Source organism: Oryzias latipes, chromosome 17 (genome assembly GCF_053564925.1).
Source record: "Oryzias latipes strain Hd-rR chromosome 17, Olatipes_Hd-rR_3.1".
Lineage (NCBI taxonomy): Eukaryota > Metazoa > Chordata > Actinopteri > Beloniformes > Adrianichthyidae > Oryzias > Oryzias latipes.
In genome coordinates this window covers 14,528,752-14,546,912 of record NC_136253.1, presented here as the reverse complement: position 1 = coordinate 14,546,912, position 18,161 = coordinate 14,528,752, and the positions used below count along the sequence as shown (strand labels likewise).

General features: G+C 46.5%; 2 protein-coding genes across 2 annotated transcripts; one reads left to right on the top strand and one right to left on the bottom strand.

Annotated features, from left to right (window-relative positions):
- Window positions 1–112: 112 nt before the first annotated feature.
- LOC101168241 (AFG3-like AAA ATPase 2) lies at window positions 113–8,588 on the bottom strand. The gene is made up of 17 exons (XM_023965646.2): window positions 8,341–8,588; window positions 7,961–8,060; window positions 7,610–7,678; window positions 6,053–6,189; window positions 5,816–5,968; window positions 5,664–5,738; window positions 5,453–5,577; window positions 5,093–5,366; window positions 3,623–3,760; window positions 3,374–3,527; window positions 3,183–3,290; window positions 2,980–3,105; window positions 2,614–2,724; window positions 2,299–2,414; window positions 2,011–2,211; window positions 1,737–1,931; window positions 113–1,308 (listed from the first exon to the last, which is right to left on the bottom strand). Exons 1-17 carry the CDS (start codon window positions 8,422–8,424, stop codon window positions 1,069–1,071), a joined length of 2,406 nt encoding a protein of 801 aa, XP_023821414.1. The 5' UTR covers window positions 8,425–8,588; the 3' UTR covers window positions 113–1,068.
- A 1,513-nt stretch (window positions 8,589–10,101) lies between these two features.
- Window positions 10,102–18,108, top strand: fastk (Fas-activated serine/threonine kinase). Its single transcript, XM_023965630.2, has 11 exons — window positions 10,102–10,243; window positions 12,095–12,944; window positions 13,017–13,353; window positions 15,287–15,474; window positions 15,561–15,709; window positions 15,787–16,003; window positions 16,076–16,235; window positions 16,378–16,469; window positions 16,610–17,285; window positions 17,356–17,470; window positions 17,575–18,108. Exons 2-11 carry the CDS (start codon window positions 12,137–12,139, stop codon window positions 17,659–17,661), a joined length of 2,829 nt encoding a protein of 942 aa, XP_023821398.1. The 5' UTR covers window positions 10,102–10,243; window positions 12,095–12,136; the 3' UTR covers window positions 17,662–18,108.
- The last annotated feature ends 53 nt before the right edge of the window (window positions 18,109–18,161 follow it).

The following is an 18,161-nucleotide window of genomic DNA, read 5'->3' as shown; positions in this document are numbered from 1 at the left end:
TTGTGTTTCTTTCATTCAGGGAGAAGCTGAAGTTGTCCCGATGGACGACAATCTCAAGCTTTTTCTGAGAGAAGTCAGAGCGACTAGAGCTGTAATCGGGGAGGGTTTTCGCTCAGTTTTGAAGTTTTCTGAATTTATTAAAACTTAATTTCACACTGAAATGTTGCTATCATCATATTACATCTTTACATCGAGAGCAACCAGCAGCAATCAATTGACTGCTATTAAATTTCTGATTAGCTCAGACCGCGTCTTAACAGCTGTAGCACGGTTACCATGGCAACAGTGGCAGCGATAATGACAGTGAGGATGAAAGTGTTCATTTCAACCATTACGCTGTACTTCAATGTTTTATACTATTAAACTGCTCATTGAATTCAGTTTCAATACTTCAGAGTTCCACTGAAAACTTCCGGCATGTGTTACATTCACACTCTGGAGAACGGGTCAGGATTCTGCACAGTCCAGACTTTGAAACAAAGCTTTCCCCTCAAGAGTTTCTGGTTTTGGAGATCAGAGTGTGGGTCAGATTCAGATACTCAACAGCTGGAAGAAAGTCTGCCAATATAAGTGAATGTTTAGAGCTGAGAACCCGGATGACGGTGCAGAAAACAGCTGGATCAGGCTTTAGAACATGAGCTCAATCATCTGAGAGCAGAGATAGAGGTCTATGCTTTAGATGAGGTTCAAACTGATAAAACAAGATCCTACAGCTATTCTCAGCCCGGTCCAATACAGTGGTTTTCTTTAGCTTCTAAGCTGCAGATGTGGTTGTATAATTCTGAGCTGGTGGAGCTCAAACGTCTGCAGATGAAAGTTATCAGCGTAAGTAGCCTTCTCCTAGTTCTCTGAAGGTGAGAGGAAAAAGCTTCTATACATGTGGAGCACATGGGCTTCGTCCAACAGAACTAATGGTTGCTTAAAACATCCGTGTCGGGTACAGAGCTCAACATAAATAGTTCCAAATAAGAGAGTGTGGGGAATATCCAAACAAGTCTCTGGACCTCTGGTATTTTATGAAATTTCTGACTGATGGTCAGTGTCGTGGTTATGTGGAACCTGGGAACCCTAGAAGGGCATTCCTCCAGAGATCTGACGAGCCACCTGCTCCTCTTGGCTCTCTTTGCGCTCCTTCCTCTCCTGGTTCCAGTCCTTCAAACCCTCTGGGAGTGTTGTGTCCTCCTCCTCACCTCCAGTTCCCTCCACAAACTCCTCATAGGTCGACTTCTCAGTAAACGGCCGCTTTCCCAGCAGCTCCACCATGTCATTCTTATCCAGAACCTCCTTCTCCAGCAGCCGCTGGGCCACCTGGAGAAGAACAGAGGAATAAAGAAGATGGATATAAAGCCCTGGAGGTTAGAAAAGGCTGTTCATCTAGAAGTGGGAACTTCTATTCAAGAAAAAAGTGATTCTGTGGAACAAGCTCTAAAATGACAGTGCTGGTTCGTTGTTTGAAAACAACGCGAGATGAAGAATTTGTGAGAACATTTTCTGAAAACAGTCCAGAAAAAGAAACCAACTCCACAATCCTGGTCTCCTTCACGTAAAAAAGATCTCAGAATTTATGTTGGTTTTGGCTGGAGGAACCTGACCCAGTCGATGATGGAGTTTGTCAGAAATGTCTGATGACTTTTGATCAGTCTTTAGGTTTAACATTTGGATCTAGAGCTGACATTAGCAGAACTCTATCTCCAGACCTTTATGCTCTTGTCTAACAGAGGAAACAGAACCCGTACCATCTCCACCTCTCCCTTCTTGTCCTGCAGCAGCTGCTTGGTTCTCTCGTACGCCTCACTGATCAGGATTCGAACCTCCGTGTCGATCAGACGGGCCGTGGCCTCGCTGTACGGTTTCTCCAAAACCATCTCTCCCTGCCGGGGCAGATCGAAGGAAACCTGACCCACCTTTTGGTTCATCCCAAACTGAACAATCTGCAGAAGAAAAGGCGACATGGGGTCAGGATGACCAGACTCTTGACAGGTCCGGGACCTGTGACCTGTGTGGACTCACCTGTGCGTAGGCGCTCTGCGTCACTTTGCGTAAGTCGTCCTGAGCTCCAGTGGTGATCCGTCCAAAGAAGATCTCCTCTGACACCCGACCCCCCAGGGTCATGCACATGCGGTCCAGGAGCTGCTCTTTGGTGTAGAGGTACTGCTCTTTGGGAAGGTACTGAGCATAACCAAGACCCTTCCCTCTGGGAATGATGGACACCTGCACAGATGACAACAGCAATATCACAGCTGACGGTCCGTCTGAATGATCAACCACAGCCAGGTAGGATTTTTACAACAGTCAGACCTTTAGAAGAGGGTCTGCATGCTCCAGAAACCATCCAGCCACTGCGTGACCGGCCTCATGATATGCCACAGTCTTCTTCTCCTCTGGCTGCAGGACCTGGGTCTTCTTCTCCAGACCTGCTCACAGGCAGAAAAAGATGTGTTACTGAGAGTTCGGAATTGATTTTAAGCTTAAAGGTTCATTGGGGGGGGGGGTGAGCTGAAAGGAGAGCAGCGGTGCAAAGTTCAGAAAACTTCAGCGGAGGAAGAAGAGGAAGAAGTCAGGTCCAGATCCTATAGACCTGGATCCCATTCAGCTTCAAAGTGTGTGTCTCACCTCCAATGACTCTCTCAATCGCCTGCTCAAAATGCTTCTGGTTGATGTTGTCGGACAGATGACGAGCCGCGATCAGAGCGGCCTCGTTGCAGACGTTGGCAATGTCTGCGCCTGAAAGACAGAGAACAGGGCAAATAGACGTAAAATCCAAACATGCCTCAGCAGCACTGAATCATGGTCTCTCAGGTACCCAATGAAGGATGTGGTGGCACTTTCTACTTTCCATTGAACACCACAGCTGAGTTCAGGCTAGAATAGTATATTCATGTGTGATCATGAGGCTTCTTCTGCCACTGGACTGCAGTGAGAATCCACCACCTCAGCAGAACGCCAGCCTCTGGTCCCACAGCACGAAACCCAGCTGACCTGAGAATCCAGGAGTGAGGGCAGCCATCTTCCGAGCCAAGGCGTCTTTATCCATATCTGTAGCCAGCTTCAGAGGACGCAGGTGGACTTTAAAGATGGATGCTCGCCCTTTGATGTCAGGAGGACCTAGAACAGAGAACCTGTTGGTATTTAATCCTGCAGAATTTGCTGCGCTCAGCTCTGCGAGTCCACGCCACACTGACCAATGTAAATCTGTCTGTCGAAGCGACCGGGCCTCATCAGAGCCGGGTCCAGGATGTCTGGCCTGTTGGTTCCAGCTAAAACGACGACATTGGAGGCAGTGTTGAAGCCTGCAGGAGAGAGCAGAGAGGTTTCCTCAAAGCATCCTGCTGAGAGCATCCAGAGGGTGAGAGGCGACAGGAGGAGGACCCACCATCCATCTCCACCAGCAGCTGGTTCAGAGTGTTCTCCTGCTCACTCTGCCCGCCAAAGTTCCCACGCCCCCGCTTCCGCCCCACAGCGTCGATCTCATCAATGAAGAGGATGCACGGAGCATTCTTCCTCGCCATGACAAACAGATCCCTCACCTGTTCAGGCAGTCAAAGCAGCAGAACAGCCTCCTTAGTTGTTCTCCCTTGTTTCCTTCAACTCTGACTGAAGATCTTACGGCCGGCCCACTCACCCTGGCAGGGCCGACGCCCACAAACATCTCCAGGAACTCCGAGCCATTCACAGTGATGAAGGGCACGTTAGCCTCCCCAGCCGTCGCTTTGGCCAGAAGAGTTTTTCCTGTTCCTGGAGGCCCGGTCAGGATGGCTCCCTGAACCCACAAAAACACACTTTTGTTTAAGTGTATCCAGATCCAACATGCTCAGACAGAACGGGGAGGCTTTCTTTTGTGAGCCTCTACACCCAAAGGCATTGTGGGAAAAGAGGTGGATGAATATTCAAATCCTACAAGAATCAGAAGTTGTAACCTTTGCTCACATCCTTCACCCACAGTAGAACCATGTTTGAAGGTTTCTCCACAACAACGTTTGATGATAAAAAATGTAAAATTACAGAATTTGTCATTGTATACAAGATAATGACAACACATTTGTGCTGTCAAGAGTTCATTTTCACCAACATGTAATAAGTAACTGATGTGATAAAATTGGAATAACAGGAAATAAACCTTAATCTGTTGAAGATGAATTGTAGTTAATGACCTACGTATTTCAGAGACATAAATCTGAGAAACTGGTGACTGATCACAAATGAATTAGGAGTTTCTGGAGCTGCACAAAGTCTTGCAAGACTTTTTATTGTTTCTTTCATGCCAAACATTAGAGATCTTTCAAATCCTTTCTGTGTGAATAAAGGATGAGATTCTACTTGACCATCATACATTTTCATTGCTAAATTTCATTTTGAATCTCTAGGTTTTTTTTTTCTAATTAAAATTACTTAACTGAAGTCCTTTTTCAGGTGTTCCAGCACTGATGTCTATTACCCATCTACTCTACTGACCGGCTAACCAAAGCTGCTCCAAATCTGTTTGCGTAATCATTTTTCTTCTTGCTATGCACCTACTGTGGATAGATTGGAAGGGATATGAGGAGAACAACATGTATTTACACACAGCTGACCACAGGTTGGTGTTTAGAGAGAACAAATGTCCATTTGTGTCTGTACAGTGTTCCATTGATATATTGCAGTTCACCTGCAGGGGTCTGGCTGCTGTTTTGCAGCTGTGTTCTGGATCCTGATTGGTTGTAGATCATGCCAATCAATCTCCTCCATGCATGCAGTTTGCTACATTTACATATTCAATCTTCGATCTTTGTTTTCATTTTAAAATACTGAACTTATTTTTGTATTAAGGTTTGAACTATGAGAATTTAAACGAGAAAGAAAAGTGTGAAAATGTTCAAGTCTGTCTGAGAAAAGTGTAGAAAGTGTGTAGTGTGGATTTTTACAGCCTTAAAACATCTGTAATCATAACAAGCGGATTTCACCTATAACTGGTTATTTTTAGGATGTAACTCCAGTCATAAATGAAGGAACTCTGTAAATTACCTATCAACAAAAGGATAGACTTGATGTTACAACTGCAACCTAAACTGTGACTAGTTCTGCAGTAAATTCCTGTAGACTCCCCCCTCTATACCTTTGGGATTTTGGCCCCGAGGTCCTGGTACTGTTTGGGGTTCTTAAGGAAGTTGACAAACTCCATGATCTCCAGCTTAGCCTCCTCACATCCGGCCACATCTTTAAACTTTACGTCGATCTCGTCCTTCAGGATCTTTGCTGTCGTCTCGCTGACGCTGAAGAGGCCGCCCATTCCCCTGCCGGGACGCCCCGCCCCCGCTGGGCCACGGCGCAGCATGAAGAGCAGGAAGCCAATGATCAGCACCGTGGGGAGCATGCTTAGCAGGAATGTGCTGCAAAGGAAACAAGTGCATTAGCTAAACCTCTGGTTTGACCAGAAGGGTTCCGGCAGACGTGGCTGTGTGTTGGCGTTTGTCACCCGTCACTCTCTGTGGAGTAAACCACAGGCAGCCGGTTCTCCCCCTCGATGCCGAACTCATACTGAGCCGTCTCCAGGTTCCTCTCAAATGTGTCCACACTGCCGATGTTGAACCAGACGTACTGCTGCAGGACACGACACAGACAGCAGAGGAGGGTCACAAACGAAACAGCCAATTCCAGAGAACGTGCTCAGTGAGGAGAGAACGCACCCCGTCCACCGGCGTCTTCCCCGGGGCGAACACTACTTTGACGTAACGTTTGTTAACAACTTCTAATCGGTCGACCTGATGAACAAAGACACGCACAGCTGATCCCATCTGCAGCTAGACGTTGTTGTGCCGCCTGTTTGTGTGCTCCTCACCACACCCTTGGACAGGTAGTTGTTTACAAAGTCCTTCCAGGTCACTTCCCGTCCACCGTCCCTCAGGAAAAAGTAGTAGGTTATGGTGGTCCAGAATGCTACGCAGCTCAGTAAATACAACCGAAATTCCTTGTCATCCCAGGGAATGTCCCCCTAGAACGAACAGAACATGAAACAGAACCGTCACAGATCTACTTTAATCCCAGCAGACACCCCAACACCCATCAGCTGACTGACCTTCTGAAGGCGACTGTACCAGTGAGAGTCCTCTTTACGACCTCCTCGTTTCCCTCCTCCTGAAGACCCGCCCCCTCCTGATGCCCCGCCCCCTCCCATCTTCCCTGATGATTTCTGAGCACTGGCAGGTTTGGATTCTGAAAATAAAACAAAAAATAAACACACACGACTCTCCTCTGGATCAGAACCACAAGCTGTGGCCTAAAGCTATAGGCTCTGCACTATCAATGAAAGAAAAGGTGAGGCTCAGAAGTAAAACAAAGATGTCCAGGACAGGCTAATAATCCTGACTTTAGTTCAACTGATCACGCCATCCTGCCCTTTATACCGCGTTGTTTTACCAATCGAAGGTTGACTGCAAAATTGTTGGCCTAGCATGGACAAACACATACTCCAACAGCTGTTAGTAATGGAAAAACATAAAGAGGTCAAATAAAGTCATCCTAAGGACTGTAGCACACATCAAGACCCACTCCAATGAAAGTTGTGCCTTTGCTGGTTCTAACATGTTCTTACCGCACTGTTCTGATGACATATAAAGATAATTATGCTTAAAATGAAATTTATTCTTATTTACTCAAATGGTGGTGAATCAGGAGCAGACAAAAAAATACACTTGTGACATAGCAGCTACAACCGCCGGGCCACAAGCTCCACTCTGATGAATCCACTTGTAGACGATTAGAGCCATGTACGTCCTCGTTTTCTCATTTGAGGTGAAATCTGGATCCAAACTAAATGGCTCCAATATTGTTGCACTTATAATGTTAAGTTGGGGGTGTTAGGGGCCGTAAGCTAGCGAAGATGGTACGTTTACAGAAGGATCCCTCCTTCATGTGGGCCACCCTGAGGTTTCTTCATTTTTCCCTGGAATCCACTTTTTTTAGGAGTTTTTCCTTCCTGAGAAGGGGGGTCTAAGGGCAGGGATGTCCAATTTAGCTTAGTCAGTTTGTTAGTTCAATTTAGTATTTTCCTGTTGGATTCTATGTATTCATGATCCTTTTGATTATATGTTTTACGTTTTCAATTACCGTTACAAAGCCCATCAAGACGACTGTGGTTGTGAATTTGGGCTATACAAGTAAAATAAATTGAATGAAAGACGGCAAGTAGGGGCGGGCTTACTCAGCGCCAACAGTCCCGCCCACAACTCGGAGTATAATTTCTAATGAACTACTGCTGCTCTGCACAAACTATGTCCTCAAAACCAACACAGTTTCCTATTTTGGCTGAAAATGGCCTCATCACGATAAAAGACCAAAGGGGACGATTTTTCAAAAGATGATTGGAGTTGGTCAGTTTTATTGGTTATGGTCTTTTTACGATTGTTACTCTTGTTATGTTAGTCAATGCCATTTACTGACCTGACAATAGATTTTCAAACAAGAACATTCCTATAAGAAAGACTTAGCAGGCAATATATACACTGATATTTATTTATTTTACTTTTTTTTACTCATATTAACGTTTAAAGTATTTCATGTTCAGACAGGAAAAGTTATCTCAACTGCTTATCTTGGTTTGATGGTTCCATCTGCGTTCTGACAGCAGGCTTACCTTTACTCGCTGCTTCAGGGTCGGAGTTCTTTTCACTTTTTTGGCTGTCAGGAAAATATTTTTCAAAACCTGCGCAGAAAACAAACAGTAAAATAGTTCAAATGTGTCTTTTAAACAAAACCTTTCAAATGAACTGCTGAAAAATGCCACAAGAATTCTCAAATGGTTCCAACTTGTGGATAGAGATCAGACAGGAGCCAGCTGGAGGTCAGGTTTCCATTCTGCTGAGGCTTTACATAAACCGTTTAGTCCAAAATGACAGGTTTCAGTTAACTAACCCCAGACTTCCTCCTGGACACGCTTGCTCCCTTTCTGACCGACTGAGTCACACCTGTCAGACAGGTGTCCTACCTTTTGGGGGTTTGGAGCTCAGGCTCCTATAAGCTCCCAGTAGGTCGCCAAGTAGGCTCCGCCCCCCTTCCACCTGTCTCGGAGTTGTTGACAACATTACCTGAGAAATACAAAGAACAAGCTAACTGTCGGTTATTTCTTACTTTTTCCTGAGGTGCAGACACTCTCTCTGTCATTGATTGCTCACCAGCGACGTAAGCTCATATTAACATTAGATTTAAATAACGTCACGTCTCTGTGACTTATAAACAAGCCGCAGAGCAGACAGAGGATGTTTCTCCGCGAATGTTTATCAGCCAATCCTACAACCGATTCGGCATCGCCTTCTTGTTCTTCGGCCGCTGTCAAGGTTAGCATGTGTTAGCTATTCCTCCACCTACCAGCCTGGTCGGAGCTCCGGAGGGCGGCAGCAGTCGAAATAGGCTCCGGCAGCCCGCCGATAGCCGCAGGTATCGGTGAGCCATGCTTCCGGTCAGCACGGAGGAAAAGAAAATAATGTTACAAAAACTAAACCCAGTCCAAGTTCACCCAAAGTGTTCCGTAACCCCACAACTCCGCCATGATTTTGTTTGGCTTTCTTCTTCGTCTGTGTCTTTGTGGAGGAGAAAGAATGTTTTACCGCCACCATCTGGTAAAGACGGAGACTGCAATGAGCACACAGCCGAGCCGGAGCCGAGCCACAACCTGCTTCTTTCAGTTAATAATAATATAATAATAATAAACTTTATTTGTACAGCACCTTTCAATATAAAAACGCAGAATATAAAAAATTTAGAAAAGCAATTTTAAAAAGATATGTTTTTAGCATCTGCAGATCTGATGCTGAGAGGAAGTGAGTTCCAGAGGGATGGAGCCACTGCTGCAAAGGCTCTGTCACCTTTAGTCTTTTAACAGTCTCTTACCAACCATTTAAATTTTTTTCAATCAATGTAGGTACAATTTTATTTTTTATAATATTAAACCAAACAAAAGATTTGTCAGAGTAACACGACAATTTTCTCTCAATTCATCAAATGTCTGTTAAGTTTCGCATGGATCAGTAATCATCCAAACTAATGATTTGATAGTATTGAGTGATCCTCTGTTGGTCTTTTTGAGTCATTGAAGCTGTGCGAAAAGGAAAAACTTTATGAAAAACGCATGAATTATTAAGTTTCCTGACTTTGAGCTTGCATTGGTTGACTTTGAATACATTCAAATAAATGTGCTGAGCTGTAAATTCTGCAATTGTTCAAGGCTATGGTGACTTCAGAACTGTACAAGCTTTATTTAACAAAACAACAACATGTATTTGTAAAAGTTTACTGCAGCCAACAATGACAGTACAAGGTTTTTGTTTTAAGTCCCCAAATGTCATTCCAATATGATTTTTAAATGTTGTCGTACATTTCTTTCCATAGAAATAATCATCTAAAATAAAGATATACACAAATGAATTCAAATGTCATCTTTATTGAAAACTTTTGTCATCATGATATTTTTTTTCTTATTCAATTGGTGATAGGATCAATCTCTGTAAATGTACAACTTATCAACAGTGATTGTCACGTCAAAAGGAAAAAGATGCTTCAAAATTGAAGAAACATCCAGCAAATGAATTGTAGAGCTACAACTTAAGCCCACAACTCTGTAGCTATGCGCAGTTTAGAGGCAAAGCAGCACTGTGTTTGCTGCAGATTCCATAGATAAAAGAGTTGTGGTTCAATTAATTTTATTAGGCATTTGGGTTCATCCTCTTCTGACGAAGCAGCCAAAGCAGCTTCATTTTGACCCAGCTGATAGGCTGACTGCTTCCTTTACTGACCTCTGAACCCTGTTTGGTGTGTGAATGTTTGGGAATGTTTTCTGAAGATTTCATATTTGATTAAAAGTTGTGTTCAGGTGAACATTTCGTTTTTATTTTCTTATCTGGGAAAATGTAAGAATGAGTCTAAATGTTAATGTTTCCAATCCCCTCACAAACTTATAGCTGTATTCCTAGATGTTCTCTCATATTTTCACAATTCAATCGACAGAACTCTGTATTAGAAAGAGTAATCGTCATGTCTAGTAACACAGTTAAGTAAAGAATTACACAATCAAATTGTGTTCGTGGTGGTGCAAATTGGCCTCCTTGCCACTAGGTGTCACTATTGCACCCTCCAGGTGCATGCTGGGTACATCAGAATGGCGAGCTGGTTGGGGGCTTAGCGGCTGAACGCCGATTCATTCCCCATTGAACGTGCACTGTCAGCGGCCCCATTTTTTTCCGCAGCGGCGCTGCTGACGTCATTGAACTATGAGGTGAGAGTCCTTGTCAACTTGGATTTGACCCGGGACAGTCGCTGGTCCGCTCACTGCGGGGACAGGACCGTTGCTACATGCTAAACTAGCCTAGCTTGTAGCGTCCCTCTCTCTCCTGTCAGTCAGCTGTTAGCGGTCACGCCGCGGTGCCACGGAGCGGCGCGTCGTTGTTTATAGACGTCATGTTGTTTGGGGGACGTGAGCCGGGGCGTGTGCGTGACGCAGCACCGCAGATCACCGCAGCATGCTAACTTTCAGCGTGTCTCTCTGAGGTGAAGGACAGCACTGTCACTCACAGTCACAGGTGATCGATCTGCGGCATCATATGAATCCCAAACAATCCACAGTGAATTCACTGGTGATGACTTTAGAGCACGGGGTCAGGTGTCCATCTGCACCTGCTGACCAGCTATCTGAGTGACGTCATGAGGGAGAAGATGACACAGTCACGTATTCCTGTTGACTCCCTCCCTTTAGCTCCAGCCATGCAGCCTATGGTGATGCGTTTACACCTTAGTGCTGATCTACACATGGATATTATTGATCTCTGATCTGCTGAACACTTTGTGGAAGGAGGTCAGATTAGTTCCTGGATATTGTCTTCAAAATATACCCAACTGCTTGATCTCGGCTCATGTCTTTTATTAGGATGTCGTGATTCATTTCAACAAGGATTCTGTTCATATTGTAATTTGTGGTTCCTGAAACGATTCATAGTTGATATTGGTTCATTTTGAACGATACGATTCACTGACCTACTATGGATTCAGGTCATCTGTAGCCAAAAATTCAATCAGTGTGACTCAGAGATAAATACCTGGATACTGAACAGAGCAGGTGAAGTTTTTACAGATTCCTCGCATTACATACAAGATAATCAAGTGTCAAATAAATGTGTGAACAAACAAGTAAACAAGAATTAATGGCAAATCCATTCACATTTTAGTTAAATACATTTAAGCCTGCTAAATGTCATTTTTTGTCAGTGTCCTCCCAGAAGAGGTGGAAGAGGTTTGTGTGTTTTTACTGGGAAACTACTGTCCCTTCTACCCGAACCCTGCATAAACAGAAGATCATCTATGGACCAAAGTTAGCATTTTAACAACAACCTACTCAAGAGTTAAGCTTCAGTACAGGTTTTTTACATTTAAGACTAAATTCAGTACAGAAAAAAATGGATGTGTATTTTTATAGCCACAAAAATGACCTGCTTCAAAATAAAAATAACCTGCAATACTATAAATATTCAGAATAAGTCAAACAAATGTCCTTTAGCTGCAGCTGCTAGAGTGACTGCAGACGTCTGTGTTTGAGCCTTCTGCACTAAAACACCGTCACTGATGCAAAATGTTAAAAATAAAGGAGGTTAGCGTTAGAAAAGCATCATAAATGAGGAAAATCGGTCAGTCGGTTGAAAAACAAAGAACTGCATAGCAACACCTAATCATGCAGAACAATTCCTCACTGTTCTAAGTGTTTTGACACACTTCACCTGTGAGAATGACTCTTTAGACACAGTATGGGACTTTAAATCCTCTGTGTTTGTTTGATAAATGTCATGAAAAAGATTTATGAGAACTTTTAGCAACCAACGATTTTCTCTCCGACATTTGTGAAATAGCCTTAAATCTGGCTAAACAAAAAGTCGTCCCTTTAAATTGTCTTATAGAAATCTCCAAAATACAATTCTCTCAGAATTGAAGTTATGCTAAAACCTTTAGAATTGGATAAAAAATGTCAGAAATCACACTAGTACAACACAAACAGTACTTTTTTTGCTTCTGAAAGTAGGAAATCTGTAAGGAAACGGATGGTGTTGGGGGTGTTGACCTGTTCCTCTCCCCCCTACAGGAGTGCTGTGCTGTTGCCTCCTGGTGGTCTGGCTGTTGGACTATGCTGCATTTGTCCACTGGGTGGCGCCTCCTGAGCCAAGCTCACCGCCTCCTTCCTCGTCTCCCCCGTCCTGCTGCCCAGGCCGCCGCCATGTACGCCACACGCCTCTACAGCACTGCCGGGGGAGGTGGGGTGGCGGGCAGGGGAGCGGGTGGGGTTAAACCGGGGCGCAGGGCGGGGCTGGCTGTGCTGGAGGCGCCCCCTCACCCCCACCTTTCTCACCATCCACACCCAGCAGCACCTCCCCCCAACTACCCGCTGTATCAGAGCCGCCCCGATTCCCACCGAGGAGCACATTTCCACCATCACTACCAGCCCCACCCACAGCCTCACCCCCTAGCCCCGCCCCCTCTGCACCCACATTACCAGCACCACGCCTCCCTGCACATGTATGGAGGCGGCGTTCCTGGTGGGGGGGCCGTCAGTGGCAGCAAGAAGAAGACGTGGAACTTCATCCACGAGAAGATGAGCTATGACACGTTCTTCACCATGAAACGCCTGATTGAGCGCTCGCGCCGACCCGATGAGGTTCTGCGCTGGGTCACCCAGAACCCGGCCAAGATCTCCCACAACCACTACCCCGTGGCCCTGCAGAAGATCGGGCAGCTGCTGCAAGCCACGCCCCCGTCGCATAGCTCTGGGGATCGAAGTGACGGCGAGGTCTCTAGTGGCGCGGCTGCAGAGGTGGAAGGGCGGCAGATTCTGGAGCATCAGGACTTTCAGACGCTGTGCGATGCCATCGTCAGTGACTGCGCCAAGTTCGACAACTTCAGCGTGGTCAACTGCCTTTATGCTGTGGCTGCACTCGGTAAGTCACCGCTCGCCACTGACGAGCACGCTGACTCCACCTTACTAAATGTCAACGCTTTGCCTTGCTCAGGTCTACCCAGCAACTCGCAGGTGGTTCAGGCGCTGGAGGCTGAGTCCCAGTCCCGCCTGAACCAGTTCAACCAGAAGGACATGTCCATGGTGTTCAGCTCCAGCATGAAGCTCCACCCGGGCAGCCAGCATCCTCTGACTGAGGCCTGCCTGGCTGGCCTAGAGAAGAACCTGGAGCGAGAGCGCCACCCACAGACGCTCTTTCTGCTGCTTTCCTACTACAGACTCAAGTGGTGCTCCCTGCAGTCATCAGAGCCCACTGCAGGGGGCGCTGCAACCACTGGAACTAGCAGCAGTGCTAACACCCCCCCAAACCCTGATCAGCTGCTGGCTAACAGGTGAGGGAACGCACATCACCCAGTGACCACGCTGTGGCTTCTCACTGATAAATCTGTCATCTTCAGTCAACAGAAATATACTCTCACCGGCCACTTTATTAGGTGCATCTTGCTAGTACCAGGTTGGCCCCCCTTTTGCCTTAAGAACTGCCTATATCCTTGGTGGTATTGTTTCAACAAGGTACTGGAAACATTTCTCAGAGAGTTTGGTCCATATTGACATGACAGCATCACACAGTTGCTGCAGATTTGTCAGCTGTGCATCCATGATGCTAATCTCCCGATCCACCACATCCCAAAGTTTCTCTTTTGAGATGAGATCTGGTGACTCTGGAGGCCATCTGAGTCCAGTGAACTCATTGTCATGTTAAAGAAACCAGGCTGAGATGATTCCATCTTCATGACATGGCACATTTCCTGCTGGAAGTGGCCATCAGAAGATGGGAAGACTGTGATCATAAAGGGATGGACATGACCAGCAACAATACTCAGGTAGACTGTGGTGTTGTAATCGTGCTCAATTGGTACTAAATGGCCTAAAGTGTGCTGAGAAAATATCCCCCACACCATTATACCACCACCACCAGCCTGAACAATTGATACAAGGCAGGATGGATCTGTGCTTTCATGTTGTTGACGCCAAATTCCGACCCTACCATCTGACTGTCACAGCAGAAATAGACTCATCAGACCAGATTATATTTTTTCAATCTTCTGTTGTCCAATTTTGGTGAGCCTGTGTGAACTGTAGCCTCAGTCTCCTGTTCTTAGCAGAGAGGAGTAGCACCCTGTGTTTCTCTGCTGCTGTAGTCCATCTGCCTCAAGGATGGATGAATTGTGAATTCAGAGATGCTCTTCTGCAGACCTCGGTTGTATGCAGTGGTTATTTGAGTTACCGTAGCCTGTCTATCAGCTGGAACCAGTCTGGCTTTTCTCCTCTGACCTCTGGCATCAACGAGACATTTCCACCCACAGAAATGCTGCTCACTGCATATCTTCTCTTTTTCTGACCATTCTCTGTAAACCCTAGAGATGGTTGTGGGTGAAAATCCCAGGAGGTCATTAGTTTCTGAAATCCTCAGACCAGCCCGTCAGGCACCAACAACCATGAGACGTTAAGTCACTTCAATCACCTGACTTCTCCATTCTGATGCTCGGTTTGAACTGAAGCAGGTTGTCTACATGCCTAGATGCATCAAGTTTCTGCCATATGATTGGCTGATTGGAAATTTGCATAAACAATCAGATGGACAGGTGTAGCCAATAGTAGTGTATGGTTGTGTCTGCATTCCCACCTCAACCCCTAATTACTAAAAAACTATTTAGTGCGGGACTATGTAGTGCCCTGAATTTTAAAAGCAATTCGGACACCATGTTCACTACTTTTTTTTTTTTAATCGGCGACTATGACGTCATCGATTTCACAAAATTAAAAATTGAATTAATGTGAGCGTTTTGCAACTATTCTTTATGATACCACTAAAGATAAAAACATTGATGATTTATTTACAAAATACATTTAAATACATTTTAAAAAAATTGCAAAAATTGTTCCGACGCAATGCATCGTGGTCTATATTCGCCAATCTAGTGAGCATTGATATAAACTGGTTTTTCGCAGAGACAGGGCGAACGCCCTATATAGTGCAATATGTGAGCGGGGTTAAGGCGGGAATTCTAAAATGCCAAAATGTTTACCCTTTGGTTCAAAAACTTGTGTTTTTTCTATTTAAGGATTGAAATTTGGTTTAAAGTAGGGACCACAGAGCTGAAAAACTGGCTTCAAATAAACCCAAAGCCTTTCACATCCAGCCCACAATCCTTAGCTGATCATAGTTAGAAAACCAGCTGTCTGACCTGAGCGCGCTCAGTATGACGCCACTGATCAGTCTGGTGTTTCCCATGAGCCTTCATGTCAGAGCTTTGTCCTCAGGAAGATTCTGCGGCTGGTCAAACACACTCTGGCCAGTGTCAGCGCTGTCCGGGACCAAGAAATGGTTCTGCTGGACGAGATGCTTGCAGCGTGTGCCCGAGAGGCGAGCAACAAGAGTCTGGAGCTGATCTTCAGCTCACATCTGTTCTACCAGAACAGACAAGAGCGGTTCATCGTCAGCCTGGCAGGTGAGCTTTGATTTCAGACTCTTCTGAACGTGTTTCCTTTCATTGAAATCTGCTGAGCTTTCTTCTGCTGTGCTCCTCTCTCACAGAGGAGCTGTCTAAAAAGGTGGACAGCATCACCCCGTACACCATGGCTCTCATCGCCAAATACATTGCCCGCCACCGACTGAGAGAGACACGTTTGCTCGACACCATCGCAGACTTCCTGGTGAAGAAGGCAGAATACCTGGACAGCAAAGTGAGGAGCGCTTCGCATCTGTTGCATCGTTTTGCTGCCGAACCCTTATCTGAGTTGTGTCACGTGTGCATCTTTAGGTAATCCAGAAACTGGTGTTTCCCTTCAGCCGGATGAATTACCGCCCATCCAACGAGCAGCAGTTCTTTTCTCGCCTTGAAGAAGTCCTGGAGCTGAAGGCTTTAAGCTCGCCGCTCGCCACGGTCAATATTCTGATGTCTTTGTTTCAGCTGGGCCATTTTCCAGGTCTGGTCCTGCACAGAGTCTTCTCCTCTGCCTTCATCAGCAACGTCACCAGTGAGTGTAAAAGCCCCCCAGGAGCGTCAGTATGACTCCAGGATGACTGAAGTGTCCGCCTGCTCTCTGCAGACAGCCCGTACGCTCTGATTGTCAGGAGATACCTGTCTCTGCTGGACGCCGCTGTGGAGCTGGAGTACAGAGACTACACCGGACCTCGGCTGCAGGACACCCACAAGGTGCTGATGTTTGACCACGCCCTGACGGCGGACGAGGTCAACCGCAAGTACAGGTAACCCCTCCCCACAGGTTTAGAGGGGCTGTCTTGCATCGGATAAATATACTTGTTAACACTTAAAAGCACCACGGATGAGAGGAAAAGACGTGACAGTAAAGCTGGTCCTGATTGGTTCTGGTCCGTCTCTCTCTGTCAGTTATAAAGGTCTGGTAGCTGAGGCTCTGCGACAGCTGCTGGGAGAACAAAGCTACAAGCAAGACGAGGTCCTCCCGCCTGGATACTACACAGGTATAACAGGCAGAGTAACCACAGGAATAAAAACACACGTGTCCAATGTCTATGAGGTGCACATTATTTACTGCACATGGTTGCACATTGCTAAAGCATAGCATGCAGATGTATCCACTACTGCTGTTCTGTCTCTGCAGACTTTGTGCTCTGGTTGGACAGTTCTGGAAGAGTTCTGCCCATCACCTCTGGAGCCTCCCTTCCTGTGAGTGTGGTTCCTCCTCCTCCCTCTTGCGTTGCCGTAACAACAAAAACAGCTGAAGAGGCAGTTGCCGTGGTGACGTCAGAGTTTCAAAAGTTCTCTCCATTTGCACTGGAGGATAGTGCCCAGCACCCGCCTCAGGCGCCTGACGGACTGGGTGGAGGCGTAGAGACTGGAAGATTCCACCCCCACCACGTGTGTGGCGCTGCAGCGGCGGCCTCAGGACCTCCTCAGCCTGGCGCTAATGGCGGGCATTTAGATTATGGGCCATACTATGTTCCTGCATCAGAGTACTACTCTGGTCTGGCCAAGGAGCACTCTGTAGAAAGCCAGGACAGCTCCACCCTCAGCAGCCCTCCATCTGATGCCCTGGCTCCACCCTCGACCCAGGGGCCCACTGGGACCACAGCACCAGACTCTCTATTCCAGTTTTCCATCGGGAAAATCCTGGAGGAGGAGGGTACTGCGGGAGCTCTGGAGGTCCAGGGAAGCGACTGCGAGCTGCCTCAGTTCTACGAGGAAGTGACCTACTCTGAAGGGCCTGGACCCGACAGGGGGCCCACATCCCCACATGTACCAGGCAGCGTCCCGCCAGAGCAGAGGCAGATTCGGAGGTGAGTCTTCATTACAGTAAACTTTGTTGTTGTCGATGCGAACCGGGTCACAGCATACGGCTCTTTCCAGGGTTATCATGTCTGTAAACGACAAGTGGCACTACTGTCACAACTCTGAGGTCCTGGTTGGGTCACGCGCCATGAGAGACCGCCATCTGAGGCTGCTGGGATACATCATCCTGCAAGTGAGTTCCTGGAGTCCAGAACCCGATGGGCTAGTTCCAGAAATGCATGCAGCACCTGGTGTTTGAGTTATGCAACCTGTTTCCTCTTTGCCCCCCTTCCCCAGCTGCCGTACCACGAGCTGGAGAAACTGAACGGCATCGAGGAGGTGAAGCAGTACCTGCACAAAAAGCTGCTGGATGTTTCGCTATGACTGAAGTGTGTCTGTGTGTGAACGTATGTGTGTGTTCCTGCCGGAGATCGGGCCTGAGCCTGACTGGAGCCCAGCTGGGCTTTTTGAAGACGTCACTCATGGATGGATCAGCAGCCTTTGTTTAGTCGCTCACAGATCAATGGACTCCCAGCAGGCTGTGCAGCTGCTTCCCTCACTTTCGGGAGGAGCAGCGTGGGTGTTTGGGTGTTCTGAATGGGGGAGGGATTGGGTTCTATTACAGTTTTATAAAATCTAACCATGGAGGCAGAAATGCATGTGGAGCTGTTTTGTAAAATGCGTGCCAAAGGCTGAAAGGAAGTGGTGTTCCCAGCGGGGGGTGGGGGAGTCAGAGGGCAGATTATTTATTTGAGCATCAGGTGACAGATGGAAATCGTTTATATTCTGTAAATCTATGAATTGAAATGTTATAAAAGCCGAAACAAGTGAGTTTGTGTTTCTGTTCACCTTCAGCAACAATCAGACAGAAATGGGGGAATTTA